The following is a 19,169-nucleotide window of genomic DNA, read 5'->3' as shown; positions in this document are numbered from 1 at the left end:
CTTGTACTTCCATCTCTACATACAATTCCTTGAAACTGTTCTTGTTGAAATCAACAAATTATCTCCTTGTTGCCAAATCCACTGTCACTTGGCCGTTCTTATTCGACCTTAAATTGACAGTTTTCTCAACTTTGTTCTTCTTAAACACTTCTTCTGCATTGTAGCACAGTTTTTTGTTTTCCTCCTACGTCACTGATGGTTCCTTCTCAGCCTCCTTTATTGACTCCTCTTCTACTTTAAGTCTAAATTCTGGAATGTTCCAGGCTCTTTTCTGGGCTTTCAGTGTTTCACTATATCTACATACTTTTCAGGTGACTTTTCTGTCTTTTCCCATCTCAGTAAATGGCAATATCACCCAATCAGTATCCAGTAGTTTCTAGCTCTTAAATCTGTCACAAGTTAGTTTCTTTTTTTTTTTTTTTCATCACCACTCTTTAGTAGTTAAGAGCTGGGTCTGGAATCATACTGCCTGGATTCAAATCCTGATCCTCTATATACAGTTTCTGTGACCTGGGACAGGTTACTTAACCTTGCTGTATCTTAGTGTTCTTGTTGGTAAACTTGTAAAATTATTAGAACAATGCTGGGACAAAGCAAGTACTTTATTAATCTGGATATTAGTACTGCTACTACCGCCTTCATTGCCATCCTAGCCCAAGCCTCCATTATTTCCTACTGGGACTACTGCATTAACCTTTAATTGTTTTCTATACCTGTTTCCTTGTCCTCTACTCAGCTGCCCCCAATCTGTTCTAATCCACTTTCCATACAGGAGACAGAATGATTTTTCTCAAATATAAAGTATACATTAACCCCAGACCAAAAACAGTCTGAGGGCTTTGCATTGATATTATTTGCAGTAAACTTCAGACTTACATGCCTTATAAAACCTTAACTCTACCCCTGCTGACCTTTCTTAACTTCATCTCTTACTTTACTGCTCTTACCACCATGATAACAGCTGTACTGGTCATTTTTCTTTGAACGGAGTAAATTATACCCTCTTCAGGGTCTTCCTCCCATATGTATCCTGTGCCTGGAATGTACTGTCCTGTGTCATCATTCAGGTCTTCACTTAATATTACCTTTCAGAGAGGCCTTCACTGACCACCCAACCAAAGTAGCCACGCTGATGGTCTCTATCTCATCAGACCCTGATTTTTAAGTCTCCGTCAAGAACTTAACATGTCCTAATATTTGTATTGGTTATCTGTTTTCTCCACTAGAATGTGAGTTACAAATCTCTGTCTTTTTATGAGTTCAAACTATACCCCTAGCCCATCGTTAGTTCAGTGCCTGGCTTCATAACAGAGTGATGGAGAGACTTTCGAGAATAGAATACTGCCTTTATTTTTGCTTTATTTGCCAACCCTCCTGATCTGCAATACTGTGACCTGATTGGACCCAAGTTCAGGAAAACAGTGCCTTAGTTTGCCTTCTTAAGTCTTAAACTAGATTCAGCTCCCAGTTACCAACCAGACTCTTCATCAAGTACATAGTTGAATTTTATCAGGATTTGTTGACCACTGACTTACCTCACCTATCTGAGCATGGAAGATTTGATATGGCTTCTGGTTTAATCTTGCTTGAATATAGCACCCTTTGAAGTCTTGTTTTATACAATTCTTAACTATGAAAATACTCTCAAATGAGCCAAAAGGATTGTTTAAGTACTTGTCACTTATTGACATTCATCTTATAAAGGCATAAGAAATTACAAAATTACAATACAGCTTGACATCTGATCAGAAACTTAAGATCATTCATCTCATTTTTAGTAGTTAACCTGTGGGTTTAAAGCTAAATATACTTTTTCAGTTTAGCAAATGAGGACTTGTTTTATGTCACTGGCTTCAGAAGTTTCTGTAATTCTAGCAGGTAAGGGCTAATGGGTAAAATTATAACTTAATCGTGATAAAAGGTATGTGAATGGATCTGTGAAATGAAGAAAAACAAGATACTGAAATACGGGATACCCTTCATTCTAAAGCTGGAAAAATTTCCAAAATAGTCTTTATTTTGAGCCACAGCATGGACAACACCAACAACACAGGACCCTGCAAGGATTTCTTTTTCTGTATTTTACAGCTAGTCCAAATTTCTCCTTAGTAGTGTTTACATACTCTTTTGTACCATTCACTATCATTTCAATATTATTGATGCTTTCTCCTTGTTCTTCTACTAAAAGAGATATCTGAACGAAAAGCACCCTTAAATCGTTGATTTGGTTCTCCAAATTAACAAGTTCCTTGTGCCTCTGTTCTATCTCTGAGAGTTGTGCTTTAGTAATACTGCTTTCTGTAAGCAAGCTTTCATTAAAAACTTCCCATTTCCCTTGATGAAGCATGTCATTCACTTCTTCTTCAGACACTTCTTTTCCCGCAACTTCAAGCTGACGGAAAATGAATGTCTTGCACTTCTCTTGCTTTGTTGCTATTGTGTCATTGTACGCAAACATAGTTTGCTGGAAATGGTGGAACATCGCAGCGTGCTGAGACTTCAGTATCCTGGTAACCACTGATGATGGACCATTTTCAGCCTCTGATTTTGTAATGTCTTTTCCTAAATTATCCAAACCTCTATTAATGTGTTCTGCTTGGGCTTTTATCTCCTTTGTAATGCTAGACTCTCTCTTAAGTAGACTAAACCTTCTCATTGAAGCCGCCAAGCTCTTCTGTTGCTGCCCAAATTTTTGAACAGCATCTGTCAAATCATTAATACTCTCCTGTAGTTTTTGGATTTCATGGAGGTATCTCTCAGCTACCGGCTCTCTTTCATAAATAACGGCTTGCTGCAGAATCATTCCTTTTTCCTCTGCTTCTGTAGTTGACACATGCCTGTTTCTAGAGAGTTCGATTTCCTTTGTTCGTTGCTTTAGTTCTTGAAGTCGGTCCTTCATCTTCCCTTTCCTCCTAAGAAGCAAAAATGATTGTGTTGAACAAAGAAGCAGTTGGCTTCACATAGCTATATTTAGCAGTTGGCTAAATTTGCTACATTTATCTCCCAGGAAAAATCCTCCTAGTTTTCTGGAAAGATGTTAAAAAATTAGGAAAATCAATAAGATTTCCTCATAAAGATGGTGAAAATAGGGAAAGTAATGTATAATAATTTGTAAGTCACTGTGCATAATGCAGGGCTACTTTGAGTCCCATTCAGTTAAGTAGCTGAGAAAGCAGTGATATGTAGATAGACAGTTGCCCGCAAATAAATTTTTGTGCCATGATACTGCCACATAACAACAGATTTTTCTTGGTATAGACAGATATATCTTAGAATGAAAGATTTGACTTGCCCATATCTTTAATTTTCACAATTAAAAGGGTACTCAGGGGGTAGCCAGTTAGCTCACTTGGTTAGAGCGTAGTGCTTGTGGCAGCAGGGTTGCCAGTTCGGTTCCGGCATGGGTCACTGGGAGCTGCGCCCTCCTTTAAAAAAAAAAAAAAAAAAGTACTCCCAAAGTACCCCATTACCAAATATACTGTTCCCAGTTAATTGGATCTATGTAGTGTTAACAACAAACTCATTTTGCTATATGATTGCTATTTGCAATATGCAAAATTTAGTTAAAACCTGTACAGTGACAGGGCAGATTTCATATGAGAGCTTTAAGCAACAATGTTGAATTTATCTTAAAATGTCTGAGTCTTCCAGATTAACACATTATTTGACATAGCTTTGTTTTCTTATCTGTTGCATACACGTGAAAACATATTCTTGATCTGATTATACCAATTTCTGAGTCTTAACATTTCTCTGCAAAGACATTTTGAGTGTATTAGAATAAAATGTATATTAAGTGATATTTTTTACAAACATGAGAATATATTTATATAAAACCGTATTTAGGGAGTGCTGGTAACACTGACATTTTCACATCTTGTGTTGGTAGTTAGCCATAGACTCAAATTGATGTACATCATTTGTATGTAGTGATGTATATATAATGATATGCATATAAATCTAAGATGAAATGGCTAAAAATCTTTGTGAATAAAATAATTTTTCACAGAGCATCTTGACTCTAGAAAGGCATTTAAGAATGTCTTTCATGAAATTTTTGCAGCTAAGAAGACGCTGTTAAGGGAGTTACGAGTAGCTCATTGACACATAATATCAGTATCAATAAAAGAAAAATGTCTCTAATGTTATATATGGGACCCAGTGTTTGATAAGTTTATGCAACTATTTTTATCAGTGATTTGGATGTTGTCTTAGAAGGCATGCTTATTAAATATGTTGGTGGCACAAAATTTGGAGAGGTCTTTATTTTGTTGAAGTACAGAGTTGGGATTCAAATACTAAAATAACATGGAACACCGTACAAAAGTAACAAAAATATGTTTTACCAGGGTAGATGTAAAATATTGTACAAGTTGTTTAGAAAACACCTTCACATGTATAAAATTGAAGGCCCTTGCATTCATAGCCGTGCTTATGAAAATTACGAGAGTTTCTAGTTAATCACAAGCTTTCTATCAGAATAGTCATTCTTCCATGAATAATAGTGTAATGTCTAGATTGAATAAGAAAGGTGTTTGTTCCACGGACTCTATGCCAGTCAAAGCAAATGGGAGAGGGATTATGTTAAATTCTAAGTGTGCTATTTTGAGATGAAAATTTATAAATTAGGAATTTCCAAACTTAAGGAAAGGATGAGATTGGAAGACCATTAGTATATGGAGAATTTTTGAAAAGAAACGTGGAAATATTTGTCCTGCAAAAGAGAAGATGTAGGGAATATCTACAACTGTTTTCTAAGATGTGTAGATCTGGGTATGTGAAAGGAATTAGACTTACTTGGAATTAACTCCAAAGGGCAGTGGGTGGAAATTATAAGGAGAGAGGTTTAATTTAGTATAAAGAAGACTCTTCAAACAAGTAGAACTATCCCAAGATGGAAGGAACTAGTTATTTCAGGAGGTAATAAGCTTGCTATCACTGGAGATGTTCTTTAATGATGACCCAGTCAAGGATATTGTAGAAAATGTAGAAAATGCATTGCATAAATGTTAAACCATTTGTTGTCTGCTGTCTGTCCCCACCCCCAGATAAGCTCCATGAGGGCAAGAATATTTATTCATTCTGGAATTACCTGCACCTTGATGAGTCTGATATTTATTCAAGTTCTGATACTGAACTCTTGATATCTCATGATTTCTTGAGTATTTAATATGTGCCAGGCACTATTTTAAGTGTGCTGTACAAGTATGTTCTTTTAAGAACTTAGAATTAGTGTTATTATCTCTATTTTGTAATAATGATATTAAAACTTGAGCTTATATAGCTAAGTTAGCAGCTCATGATAGAGTTGGGATTCAAATCCAGGCAGTCTAGTTGGAAGGACTCTGCAATAAAGCCTTTTTCAGTGGTGTCAGGTGCTCTGTAGCGATCAATCAGATGGGTTGTGAGAAGAGGCAATTAGGTAAGTGAAGTAGTTGGGAAAGAAGCCAGAGCACAAGGAGTAAGACCATGAAATCTGTTTTTAATGGAAAAAGTTTTTTTAAAGCTATTAACAGTTTATTCAGAAACATTTGCTATGCACCTGTATTACTGAGCATTTTAAGTACTGGCTGGAAAAATTTCAGAGCAAGTTTTTGTTGCCTATAATGCTCTTATAGTTATCTGCTCATTATTTTAAATATTTTCAAAAACCTTAATTCAAGTAGCTTAAATTGTTTTATTTCACCATTGATTTGCTATATTAAAAGTTAAAAAAAAAATAAGTTGCAGCCTGTGCAATTTATTCAAATAAGAGACTTCTAAGTTTGGGAGGGATTTCATCCCCTATCTCTCCCCACCATTTTATTTTCTGTATTCCACCTTACTTGCAAGGAATAATTTCTGTACCTTAGGAATAGAACTGACCAAAGCTACTGGTTTACTAAGATCTGTGGGGAAGACGGTAAGTTACAATATTAAGCCTGGAAATTTTGTGAAGGGAAGATTAGTTAAGGAGGACTATAAGCAGGCAATGTAGATAGCAAAGTAAATGAATATAAAACACTTAGTAGTTATTGATCAATATATTGGACATGTCTTCTAGGAGTGTATTTCTTGGCGTTTGTCCTTACAAGTAGTAAATAAGCAAAATAGAGGAACTATGTATAATGGTATGTGAGCAAACTACCACTAAATCACTAAAAAGTGATTTTAATTGAGAAGGTTTTGGTACTAGAGCAATCAAATAAATGTGCGGAAAGTTTGACATTCTTATTTTGTATATCCTTTTCCTTTTTTAAAAACTATAATAAGTTAATTTATGAGTAAAAATAATTGTGCATATGAAGTTATTTATAATTAGTTAATTGTAATTAACCTAATATAAGCCTTAATATAAAAATCCAGATTTTAAGAGATAAGTTGGAAAGATTTTCAGCTTTATAAAGTAATTTAATTTTCAATGTTTTGTGGTCACATTTTATCACTCAAGATATGCTTGACTATGCCACAAGCATAATATTTATGTAATATCCAGTCATAAAAGCTTGGTGCATTAAAACAACAAAGATGTATTTCTTGCTCACACTTCATGTCCATGTTGGTTTGGCAAGGGCTCTGTTTCCCATCTTGGTCACTCAGAGACCTAAGCTCCACCTTTCTGAATACGGTAAGTCTCCAAGGTCCTGGAAGTACTGGAGAGTCTCTCACAGACATTAAAATTCTGCAGCCCTGAAATGATGCATTTTTGTGTTTGTTTTTTTCCCCTTACAACTCCACGACCAACTGGAGGAGGGTGGCAGTAATACGTAGTCCTTCCTTGTTCCCCAAAGGAGAGGTGAACATGGCTTCTTCCACATCCATTGCATATTTTAATTTGATTCCAGAAAGAACCTTTAGAGGTTAACCAATCAATTTCCTCATTCTTATTGGGAAGTTGAGAATCAGAAAGGTTAAATGTCTTACTCAGAGCTTGTCAGTAGTAGCACTGGTATAATAATGCAAGCTTCCTGGTTGCTAGACCAGTGATTTTTCCACTGTGAAATATATAATATAAATTTCTTAGAACATATATATTACATAAAGTTAGGATCATCTATATGCTCTTTTGTATTTATTATTTTATTAAATATTTGATGATTATGCTGATAACATATTTAGAGACACCTGAAATCATTGGGAAGTGATCGTAGCAACTTTTTCTCATGTGGCAACTTTGTGAAAGCAGAATTACCACCCGTGATTTATTATATACCTCTGATAAAGACTCACCTTTTTTCCAGTGTAGTGGGAGGTGATGCAAGTCAGGTTAGCTTAATGATTTACCTTGAATAGCTCCCGACTGTTCTTTGTTTGGTTTAGTGTTATTTATCACTTCCTTACCTATATGCTCTCCGTGGTATTACTATATTGATGCTGAAAATAAATTTCTCCAAAAACTGTTTAAGATGTCATGTCACTTTTGATATAGCCATAAGCTTTTTCTTTTTTCAACTGGCTCTTTTTAACTGTTTTTTTATTTTCCTCAAAGTAATAATCTACACAGTTTAAGAAGTCCTATCATTTCAAGGCTTATGAAGATAAACAACCAACCCCTGCCTGCCCCATCACATGTCATTTTCAGTTTCCAGTTCCCAAAGGGAGTCATTTTTAGTTTCTCAGATATACATGTTGCTTTTAAACTCCGTATTTCTAGGTAATTTGCTTATGTAGTTGTTTCTGCTTTTTCAGTTTTAAAAGTTATATTGAATCTCTGCTATGAAAGATGTGGCTTTAACTTTTTCTTACAACATCATCCTTCCCTTAATTTTTACCTCTCAACATACATGTAGTTACATCATAATTTTTGGTTAATCAATATTCTGTGTTTATATTATTATGACTACCCAAATACTATATTCCAGAGTCATGTAAGGTAATATGGTTATATTTCCTTCCTCAAATAAGTGTTTTCAGTGTTTCTAAGCCAGTTCAGTGGATAGAGCTAGGAAATATACACTTTTATTTTTTTTTTAATACTTTTATTTTAAGACAGCTTTTTTTTTTTAAAGGGTTTCTTTCTTTTTTTTAAAAGATTTTATTGGGGAAGGGGAACAGGACTTTATTGGGGAACAGTGTGTACTTCCAGGTCTTTTTTTCCAAGTCAAGTTGTTGTCCTTTCAGTCTTAGTTGTGGAGGGCACAGCTCAGCTCCAGGTCCAGTTGCCATTTTCTACTTGCAGGGGGCACAGCCCACCATCCCTTGCGGGAGTTGAACCGGCAACCTTGTGGTTGAGAGGACGTACTCCAACCAACTGAGCCATCCGTGAGCTCAGCTGCAGCTCAGTTCAAGGTGCCGTGTTCAATCTTAGTTGCAGGGGGCGCTGCCCACCATCCCTCACGGGATTCGAGGAATCAAACTGGCAAACTTGTGGTTGAGAGCCCACTGGCCCATGTGGGAATCGAACCGGCAGCCTTCGGAGTTAGGAGCATGCAGCTTTAACCACCTGAGACACCGGGCCGGCCCCTGAGAAAGCTTTTCATTGATGTATTTACACATAAAGAGAAAGTACCCAAAACATAAGTGTATAATTTGATGATTTTTCACAAGTGAGCACACCCGTATAATTACCAAACATGAAGAACCATTTAACTTTTTAATTTTTTTGAAATTATTAATTACCTAAGTTTTTTAGTTGCTTCATTTTATACACGTGCGTCACTAATTCATTCTAAATTCTTAAATGTAACTGAAAATATCGTCTTAATATATTTAAGTATAATAGGTACTCTGTTTCTTTTATTTCGTTTTATTTATCTTTTGAGGCTTCTTTCCTGAGGCTTTTTTCCTGTGATCTGATTTACCAAATAGCTGTTGGGATTTTTTTTCTCCTTTCTTGTGTATTATCTTCTCCTGATCCCTGGTTCCTCATATCTATTCCTGGATTCCTGGTTTAGCTCCTTGATTTGGGGGCATACCATAGCTTCCTTTCAAAATATAAATGTGGTAAAAACTTGGATTTCTGAAAATGTGTCTATTCTATCCTTACATCTAAATGATGTATTTTCTGTGGATATAATTCTTACTTTAACATTATTATATATTCCCTTAGAATTTTGAAAATTTTGCTGTATTTTCTCCTAACTGCCTTTGTTGCCCTTGAGAAAACTGCCATCTGATTCCTGATGTTTTGTGAAACATTTTTTAAAATTTTATTTCATGAAACTCTTGGTGTTTTCTGTTTATTCCTGGTGTTCTGAAATTTCACACTTATATACTTGGGGTAAGTCTTTTTGCATTATTTGTTAAACATTTAGTAGCTCTTTTCAATCTGAAAATTCATGTATTTAGGATTGTTTTGGCGAGGCGAGGGGAGAGGAGTCTAATTTTTTAAAGAACTTCATCTCCATTTTTTTGGTAAGTTTTTCTTTGAAATTCCCCTTATTTGGATGGTGACTTTCTTAATTACTCCCTAATTTTCCTAGTGTCTGAAAGATAAAGTGACTTGTCAGAGACCATACAACTAAAAAGTGGCAGAGCCTACATTCAGATATAAATCTATCTGATGTACATTTATTAATTTTTCTCTATTCCATAGTGATTAAAGGAGACTATCCTAGTGAAACATACTACAAATGAAGTTGATCTGTATCAAATACTGTATTATGTTATTATTATAAATACTATGTTTAAAAGAAAATGTTCCGGGGCCGGCCCGGTGGCTCAGGCGGTTAGAGCTCCATGCTCCTAACTCCGAAGGCTGCCGGTTCGATTCCCACATGGGCCAGTGGGCTCTCAACCACAGGGTTGCCAGTTCAGTTCCTCGAGTCCTGCGAGGGATGGTGGGCTCCGCCCCCGCAACTAAGATTGAACACAGCACCTTGAGCTGAGCTGCCGCTGAACTCCCAGATGGCTCAGTTGGTTGGAGTGCATCCTCTCAACCACAAGGTTGCCGGTTCGACTCCCACAAGGGATGGTGGGCTGTGCCCCCTGCAACTAAAAAAACGGCAACTGGACCTGGAGCTGAGCTGTGCCCTCCACAACTAAGACTGAAAGGACAACAACTTGAAGCTGAACGGCACCCACAACTAAGATTGAAAGGACAACAACTTGACTTGGAATAAAAGGCCTGGAAGTACACACTGTTCCCCAATAAAGTCCTGTTCCCCTTCCCCAATAAAATCTTTTAAAAAAAAAAAAAAGAAAAAAGAAAAACGTTCGTGCAGGAAGTAATATAGCATATCAGATCTAAAATGATTATGTTATTTGCAGCTTTATTAGGATCTTTAATATAATCAAACCAAATTGAGCACTTTACAGTTGAGAAGAAAAAAAGGAATTAGTTTTGATCTCATAGACCCATGTCACAGAAAGTCTAAGAAATTTTGAATCCTATCCTTGGCACCATGTGAAGATTGGGATTCTTATCTTTTCTTCTGCTTTAGCTCATAGTCATAGGCTGAGGTAAGATAGATAAAGTGAGGTATACTTCATTCCTATTTATGTACAGATTTCTGTTTCCTGTTCTTGTACTAACCTGTTACTATGAATTCTTATAGCTACAAAGTATATATAACAGATATGCTGTTGCACTATTTTATTTTAACTGATTTGCATTCCTGATAACTTGGGAGAAGGAAAAGAGCAATATTATTGGAGATTCAGATGAGAAATGGGAGGGATCAAAACAAAACTTTTTTTTTTTAATTCATGAGAATTAAGTCTTTTCTAATACTTATGAGGTGTGATTAAACAATACGGTGAATGTTTAAATAATAAAAAATATTACAGTAAAAAACACGTTGCCATTAATCCCCCTCAAAATAATTCCCCTCGCTTCTAACACACTCATCCTGTTGTTCTTGCCACTTGAAGCAGTTCTGGAAGTCCTCTTTCCTGGGTGCCTTTAGTTGTGCTGTCATGGCTGCCTCGATGTCCTGAATCAATTCAAAACATTTACTTTTCATGGTCATTTTGACTTTAGGGAAGAGCCAGAAGTTGCACAGTGCCAGATCCGGTGAATAAGGTAGATGAGGACATATCATAATGTTTTTATTTGTCAGAAATTGGTATACCAGAAGGAATGTGTGACATGGAGCCTTTTCACTGTGATCAATAAATACTGTGAATGCTGCTGCCAAGTGCCATCCCAGGGAAAGGCAGCGGTGTATTGAACCTTAGTAAATGAGTGACAATTTTCAACTTGTTCAGTGCAGTCAGTTGGGTGTGAGCTACGGTTGGAGAATATGTGTGCTAAGTGTGCTGTAAATCATCCTCCATCATGACAAGACTCCGTGTCACACATTGCTTTTGGTATATGGCAATTTTTCTCAAAGAAAAACATTACGGTGTGTCCTCATCCACCTTATTTACCGGAGCTGGCACCTTGTGACTTCTGGCTCTTCCCCAAAGTCAGAATGATTTAGGACATCGAGGTAGCCATGACAGCACAACTAAAGACACTCATGAAAGAGGACTTCCAGAACTGTTTCAGAAGTGGCAGGAATGATGGGATAAGTGTGTTTGAATTAAGGGAGAATATTTTAAGGGGGATTAATGGCAATGTGTCCTTTACTGTAATATTTTTTTTATTTAAATATTCACCATATGTTTTGATCACACTTCATATATAATGGCTAGAAACACTTAATAAACTTTAAATCTCACAGTTTTCAAGAATTGCAGTGTCTCCAAATTTCTCTTTGGTAGCATGACTTGGAACAAATCCTGAAACAATCCCCTCTAACATTTTTTTGACTGGATAGTTTTTCTTTTTAATTAGAAATAAATTATCAATTCTGTCAAAAGCCTTTTTTTTTTTTTTCTGAAGCATCATAGTTTAATTTTTTTTTTTCTTTTAAGACATGGAATATTTCAAATTGATACTGTGGCACAGTAAACCTTTGCAAAATGCTTCAGTAAGGTGAATTTTACTGTCCCTGATTTTGGAAACCAAGATATTTGACTCTGACCCTTGTAAAGGTTGTCTTTTCCTGGGTTCCTGTCCATGGAAGAACTCTTTCCTGAAGGAGCACCATACTTTCCTATTTGAATAAAAGGTACTTTAAGGAACTTCAAAATACATTGATACATATTTTGCACTCATTAATCTTAATAAATTTACTAGAAATAAAAAAATGAATATTCTGAATCTTTTTTTGTATGTTACTGATATTACAGGGGAAACAGATTTCCTTTCAGTGCTATATACATCATAACATGCATGGTGTTTATATAACATCAACTTTAAATATTATACTGTGTCCGTCTTGGTTTATGGATCCTATTCATTTATTTCTTTTGACTATTTAAAGTATATTTATGTTAAAGATCATTTACATTATTAGGTTATTTCTGGATTCTGAGGAATAAATGTATGTGCTTGTTGTAGCCACCAACTGTTTTGCTTGGTGGTGAGCAAGTGGATTTCATGAACTTTGAAAGTAGTTTGTCTTCAATGGGAAATTATACAAGAATGGCTGCAGTGTCCTGTGTTGTGGATACATTCTTACCCCGCCTTTGTGGTTGTCACTACTAGGGTCCCATGGAGTTTGCCTATTGTATCCCAGGGAGTATAAATATGGGCCTGATTTTTCTGGAGTGATTTTTATTGCCTTAATGGATACCTCACTTCTTGTTGTAATCCTGGTCAAGCCAACAGAGATTTTCCTGTCTCTGTATACAGACTACATTCAATTTTTTTCTAGTTCACTACTTCATCTAGGAAACTCAGTTTTAGTTCCCTATTATGCACAAACCCTAAACCCCAGCTTCTAGTGGCTCATGGAGTTGTTTTAATTCCTACTCTCTACTTGGGCTATGACTGTGTTCTCTCTTCATTTCTGGCACTGGGAAATTTCCCTTTCTTTAAATGTATGATGTGGTTTTAGCATTTGTCTTTTTTCTTAAGATTATAGCAAACACTTCCGTATGTAAAAGAGGGAGGCATTTCTGTTCTGTGCATCTTCACTGAAGGTCAGGTGCTTATCTTTACAGAGTTAACATTGTTCAGAATGTTCCCCAAATTCTTGTTCATCTCTGCAGAAATTGACTTAATATAGGTACTCAGGTGCACTTACATGCTGTATATTAATTGCATTTTCTAGTAGTTGCATACTCATAACATTATAACTCTTTCCAATTTACATGCTTAATCATATATCTTCATAAATAGAATATTAGGCAAAGTGAGACATCTAAGCATATTAGAATTTAAAAGTTGTAAGAGACGAAGTTCATGAAGGCATAAAATATTAAGTTCATAGTTGTTAAATCACTTAATTGCTTAGGCTAGGTGAAATTGATGAGACTACCATTTTACACAATCTGTTCTGTGCCTTAAATTTATTTTCTTAATCTTGGAATAATTCTATTCAAATATGAATCATCTTTCAGCAAGTTTAATTTACTGCATTGCTATACAGTTTTGAATTCTTCTGTCAATAACTGACTATATCTTTGAGGTTGAACATGATATTTGCAAAAAAAAAAAGAACACTGATTTTTAAATATGGTAACTGACTTTGACAATTTGTTCTGGGAAACAGAAAAATAAACTTGTATGACTCAAATAAAAGTTTCTCCACCCTATTACAAACAGGGGACAGTCCCAGGAACAGAAACATGAATAAAAATTACCTATGCTTTGAGAAATACACCATGATAGATACTTTATAGATTTAAAGTTTTTTTTGTGTGTGTTTTTTTTAAGTTAGGTATATTCTTTCTATAGTTACATACTGATTAAATAAAGTATTTCAAGAAATATAACCAGTTCTTATCCAACTTAAAATGGAGTATTCTTTTGCTTTTATGTGTGACGACAGCTTGCAACATTTCCCTAGTTCAAAGTGAAAGGAGCTATTATTGGAATAGTCACCTCTTACTAGGAATAGTCACCTCTTACTGAGGAAAACAAACAAAAAAATACTGCAGGTTGCATATATTTTCTCTAAGTTTAAATTATCTGATTTTTTTTTGTAATGCAGTCTTTCGGGACCTTTTTTTTCCTACATTGTATTTAATTTAAATAAATTAATTGTGCACTGACTAGTTTAATGTAACAAATAAGATCATTTTTGTTTCAATATTAAGACTGCTGTCATTTTGAACTCACACCTGATTAAAGTACATTGTACATACATAAGATAATTTTGTATTAAATTTACAACTGCATAGCCATGAAGATAATGAGTTATAGGTATTACATAGCTCACTTTCAAGTCCACCCTTAAAACACTTATTAAAAGCCATTATTATTTTGATTTGAAATGGGTTATTAAATTCTAACATGGTAACAATTATAAAATAACTTTAAAGAAATATTAGAAAATAAACATGTTTTGGTTAAGCCTCTATATATTGCTTAATTTTGAAAGTATCAGACCTATCTATCTACTCATATGTTGCATTTAAATGATGCTGACTTAAATTTTTAAAACTATCAAGTCAAATATAATATATTAAATTTTATAATTACGTACTTTTAATACACTAGCTAAAACATTGAAAAAGTGAGTACTTTGATATTTTACAGTAGTCCTTTTACAAGAAGATTATTTTCTTATTTCCTTAAATTAATTTTAAATGATTCTGGGAAACAACAAAGAAGAAATTAAGACTTCCTAGAAAACTATCTTAAGTTTTTAAAGGTTGTATGTGTCAAATTTGGGCATAAACTTCTTTTCAGAATTAAATGTTAAAGTGTTCTTTAAAGCAAGCACGATATGACTAATTTAGTCAGTCTATAAAAGAAAGAATTTTAAGTTGTTCTTTTTAAAGGATCTTTCTAGTGTTTTCGAAACGAGAAGCTATTTTATAAAGGACTTAAAAGAAAGTTAATATTTATTATAGTGTCCTAAACCCAAATCCCGTTCAGTTTATCAATACTATATATGAGCAGATCAGCTGCCTATAGCCTGGTTCAAATCTGAGTAAAACAAATTTAATTTTCTGTTGAGCTATTTTTAAATATGGATTTCAGGCTGTTGATGTCTCTGACATTAAAAATACAAAAAGGCATGTGGTTTATTTACCTTTGTCTTGTTCCTTTTGTTGCTTTTCCACCTGCGGTGTTCGTGTCCTGCCTTTGAGAGAAAAACTGAGTTTCATCTGTTAACGTTTTGATCAAATTGTTTAAGTCTCTATCTTATACTTCACAGGCAATTTCTGTAAGGTTTCCATGTAGTTAATGTAATTGAAAGCCAAATAATGAAGCCAAATAAGTTAGAGATAAAGTTGTCCTTTTGCTGTTAATATCAAATGAGAAGAACAAATTGCTTACTTCACACCTGGAGAATCCGGTTCTGCCTGTTAACTGCCCTTTCTTTAGATTAAAGGAAGCTCATTTCCATTGGAGCTAGCTGGTAACAGGAAGTCCTTGTTAAACTGCCTGCATAGAGTGTTCGGCGCAGGTTCTGCAATTCTAATCCTGTATTATATATATAAAAGGTTGGTTTGTATTTAAATAGACATTTGTTTTCTTTCGGTATCAAAACTTGCTAAATATACAGAACTTGGAATAAATAGGAATGGAAAGAAACTTGGTGTAAAGGCTATTTGTTCCATTTACTTTATTATGATTGCTTTCTATGCTATTTTAGGAAATTCCAAGAGCTTAACTCATAAAATCATTGAATTTCAGAACTACAACCGCCAGGAAAGAGCTCCTGTCTTTAAACCTTTCACACCACTTTTGTTTTTACTATATCTATTTTTATTATTTAAAATAAGTTTCTTCCATAGTTTTCAATATAAAAAATTAAGTTGTGCAGCAATATATCTTATGGTGTTTACTATATCAATATAATAATTCAAAATTAATTTTACCAAAGAGAAATTATTTGGGGAAAACTTAGAAATGAAATGTCTCTCACAACACTAAATTTCCTTACTCTCCCTTTTTGTCTGCCTGATTTTTGTGATTTAAAGGTTAGAGGAGGACCATTGCTAGCATATCTATCAAAATAACATTTGCATTTATTCTTTGATTTAGCAGTCCCACTTCCTGGAATGTGTTCCCAAAATAAGAAGTAACTCCTTTACACACTTACTGTTCACAGTACTCTTTGTAAAAACAAAACACTGGGAACAACCACTGAAGTGGGCAGTGTGGGCCTGGCTGAATAAATGATGAAACAGCCGTACAAAGAGCATTTTGCTCATTCATAGAGGATATAGTAATAAAGGAGATTTCTTTACACAGCTTCAGGGTAATTTTAGGATTTACGGTTAAAAAAAAAATGGACTAGAGTGTGTATAGCTAGTTTTTGAAGAAGAACCCCCCACCCCAAGGCAATAGGGGTCTTTAAAATACCATTTCATCCATATACATAGTTATATTTTCAAAAAGAAATAATGGGAAGAAAAACTAATGAAAATGGTTACTTTGTAGGAAAATGGATAGAATAGAGAGAGGAGAAGGGATGGAGATGGAAAACAGTTCTTTCTGATTATACTTTGTTTTTATAACTTTGAATTTGGAACCACATGAATGTTTTAAAAATTAAACCTTAAAAATAAAACTATCTCTAAAAAGCAAAAACAGCCTGAAACAAATGAACTTTGCTATATATCTAGATGGTGGCATAACCACACAGAGAAGGATTATTTCAAGTAATTTTAAAACTCAATATTTTGACTATGCATCTGTTGTGGGATAAATCTTAGAGACAAGAATAACCACAAAGAGATCTTATCCTTCTTAGTGTCTTACTTAAGAAGCTAAGTAAAAACTGGGTAATATTTGATTTAAAATGGAAAAATCAATGTAAGCTTATAATTTAATTTTTCTTTCTTAAGAAAAGTACATTTCCCCTAGCTTTATCCACTGAAAGAGTCTAGAAAACAATGGCAAGTCAATTGCAGTAAATGTCCATAGCACCCAGATTGTGGTCTTTAAAATACCAGTTCCTACTGAAAGGAACCAGGATTCCTTAGGGAAATGGATGATCCAAGGTTTGGAATATTATCTCAACAAAAAAGCAAGAAGATATCAAAGACCACTGGAGTTGTACCAAAAGAACGCAGGAGCCAACACAAGAGGGACTCCCACTGACCAAAAATGGGTAACTTTGAGCCTCAAAAAGAACAGTAACTACAATAAATTGAAACATGTCAAGTATATTTTAAAAATCCGTGAGTCCTAATGACATCCCCCACAAACCAAAGAAAGCAACTTGATCACCTTTGGAGGCTGACAGGGCATCAATTTATTATTGTAAAAATTAGGAAATGAAGGCAAAGGATCAAAGTTTTATCTTGACTTTTTTCTGAATTGTATTTAAGTAAGAGGAAGCAAGTAGTTGATGAAAGCTTACTTTTTAGCAAAAATCCAGCTAGTAAATTCAGAAGGAATATAGAACTAGAAAAGTCATGATTTTATAAGCTCTTATAAAATAATGGAATTTTAGCAAAGGTCATCAATGGTTGCTAAAATTGTTAGATAAAGGTTAATGGGAACTTTATTTTGGATGAATCAGGCTGACTCCGGCGGAATCCACTGACCCATTTTAACATCACTAGAAATGGTGTTATAATCCTCCCAAGTAACAGCACCATCCATGAAATATGTTTGCCAAAAGATTTCAGCTTGAAACTCATCCAGCCTGTATATCTAACTACCAGATGTAGGAAATGCAGAGGATGTATGTTAAATGACCTCATACGGAACGTGTCAAATCATCCAAATGCTAAACACAAGAAATTCCAAAGAAACACAACTTTTTCTTTTTTAAATTAGTTTCAGGTGTACAAAACAAAGTAATAGTTAGACATTTATACCCCTCACAAAGTGATACCCCCCCAATCTATTATACTACCCCTCTGACATAGCTGTTACAGTGCTGTTGACTATATTCCCTATGCTATATTCCACATTTAATTAATATATAATTAAATATATGTTTAATTATAGTTGACATTCAATACTATTCAGCTTCAGCATCAGGTGTATAGCACAGTGGCCAGGCATCTACACAGTCTATGAAGTGGTCTCCCTAATAAACGAAGAAACAGAACAAAAATACAGGGGGAAAATGACTTATTTTACAAGTACATGTTATCGGAGGAAAGGAAGAGGTGGTGGTGGTGTTCCAGGGTTTGGGGATTTTGTGGCTGGGGGCGATATTGATTCAAAACGATTTAAAAGAATAAATTGTATATTTAGTTTGGATCTGAATTTGGACGTAACACTTGTAAAAAGATATTGAGGAATATTAGTATTCTTTGTTGTAATAGTATTGTGGTAATGTTTTTAATTTTTAAATTTTGGGGTGAAGTGACATGACTAGGGGAAATGTGGAAGATATGTAGATGAGCAAGAATGGCACAATGTTGATAATTTTTAAAGACAGGTGATAAGGGTTCATTAGATTTGTTCTTGTATTTATTAAGTAATATACAAAGGGTGCCAAAACAATGTATACACATTTTAAGAAAGAAAAAAAACTGTATTAAATTTGTAATACTCAATATATACCAATAACAAAAGATGAATACAAGTCATGTTTGACCTCTGCAATTACAAGAGATGCTCCAAGTGGTTACCATCAGTGTCCAGACACTTCTGATTATGGCAAACTACTGCTTGCAACGTTGACCAAAGTGTCCACTTGTATCGTCGTGCATGCTGTTTCAGTTTCTTCCTGAAGTACCGCCAGTGTAGCTGGTTTTCTATGGTACACCACATCCTTTAAGGTCCCCATAGGTAGAAGTCAAGGGGTGTTAAGTCAGGAGAACGTTCTCGAATTTCAAATACCACTTCAAAATGGTCTTGCACTCCTTGAACGACAACTGTGCTTCTGCTATTTTCTTTGATTGTCCTGCCTGTCACATGGTGACGCTAACATTCATTTGATTAGCACCGTCTTTTGAGTGAATGTCATACTACACATTGCTACTGTAATTCAATCCAGCTTCGAAAAGTAATACATAGATAACATCTCTTAAAATGTGCATACATTTTTTGGCACCCCCAATATATTTGTCTAAAATGTCTACCAAACCCTGACCAAGATGGTGTTTTATTAAACTTCTGACCTCTGCCATCTGATAGGCAAATCGTGATATTTTGTCTTAATTCCTCTTTTTTTAGAACTTCTTTTGGTTTTTCATTTGTTTTTCCCTAATTTGTTGCTAATTGAATGTAATTTTCTTTTTTGGTTTGTTTTTTGTTTTTTTTTATGTCTAGTGCTATGCAAAGTAAATTAGATAGAAGTGGCCCACCTTTCCGGTAAATTGCACATTTATGTGGA

General features: G+C 34.7%; 2 protein-coding genes across 4 annotated transcripts in view; one reads left to right on the top strand and one right to left on the bottom strand.

Annotated features, from left to right (window-relative positions):
• Positions 1-19,169, top strand: part of ARL13B (ARF like GTPase 13B) — a 65,708-nt gene that overhangs the window by 27,623 nt on the left and 18,916 nt on the right. The gene's annotated exons all lie outside the window — the stretch shown is intronic.
• Positions 1,983-15,158, bottom strand: STX19 (syntaxin 19). Of its 2 annotated transcripts, XM_074333216.1 has the most exons (3): positions 14,952-15,158; positions 3,350-3,425; positions 1,983-2,912 (listed from the first exon to the last, which is right to left on the bottom strand). In XM_074333216.1, the coding sequence occupies exons 2-3, from the start codon at positions 3,400-3,402 to the stop codon at positions 2,015-2,017; spliced, it is 951 nt and encodes a 316-aa protein (XP_074189317.1). In that variant the 5' UTR covers positions 3,403-3,425; positions 14,952-15,158; the 3' UTR covers positions 1,983-2,014. The 2 variants fall into 2 exon arrangements, with proteins under 2 accessions (XP_074189317.1, XP_019611101.2); XM_019755542.2 differs by lacking the exon at positions 3,350-3,425.

This window comes from Rhinolophus sinicus, chromosome 17 (assembly GCF_057876585.1).
Source record: "Rhinolophus sinicus isolate RSI-liver-muscle chromosome 17, RSI-T2T, whole genome shotgun sequence".
Lineage (NCBI taxonomy): Eukaryota > Metazoa > Chordata > Mammalia > Chiroptera > Rhinolophidae > Rhinolophus > Rhinolophus sinicus.
This window is presented reverse-complemented; position numbering and strand designations above follow the sequence as displayed.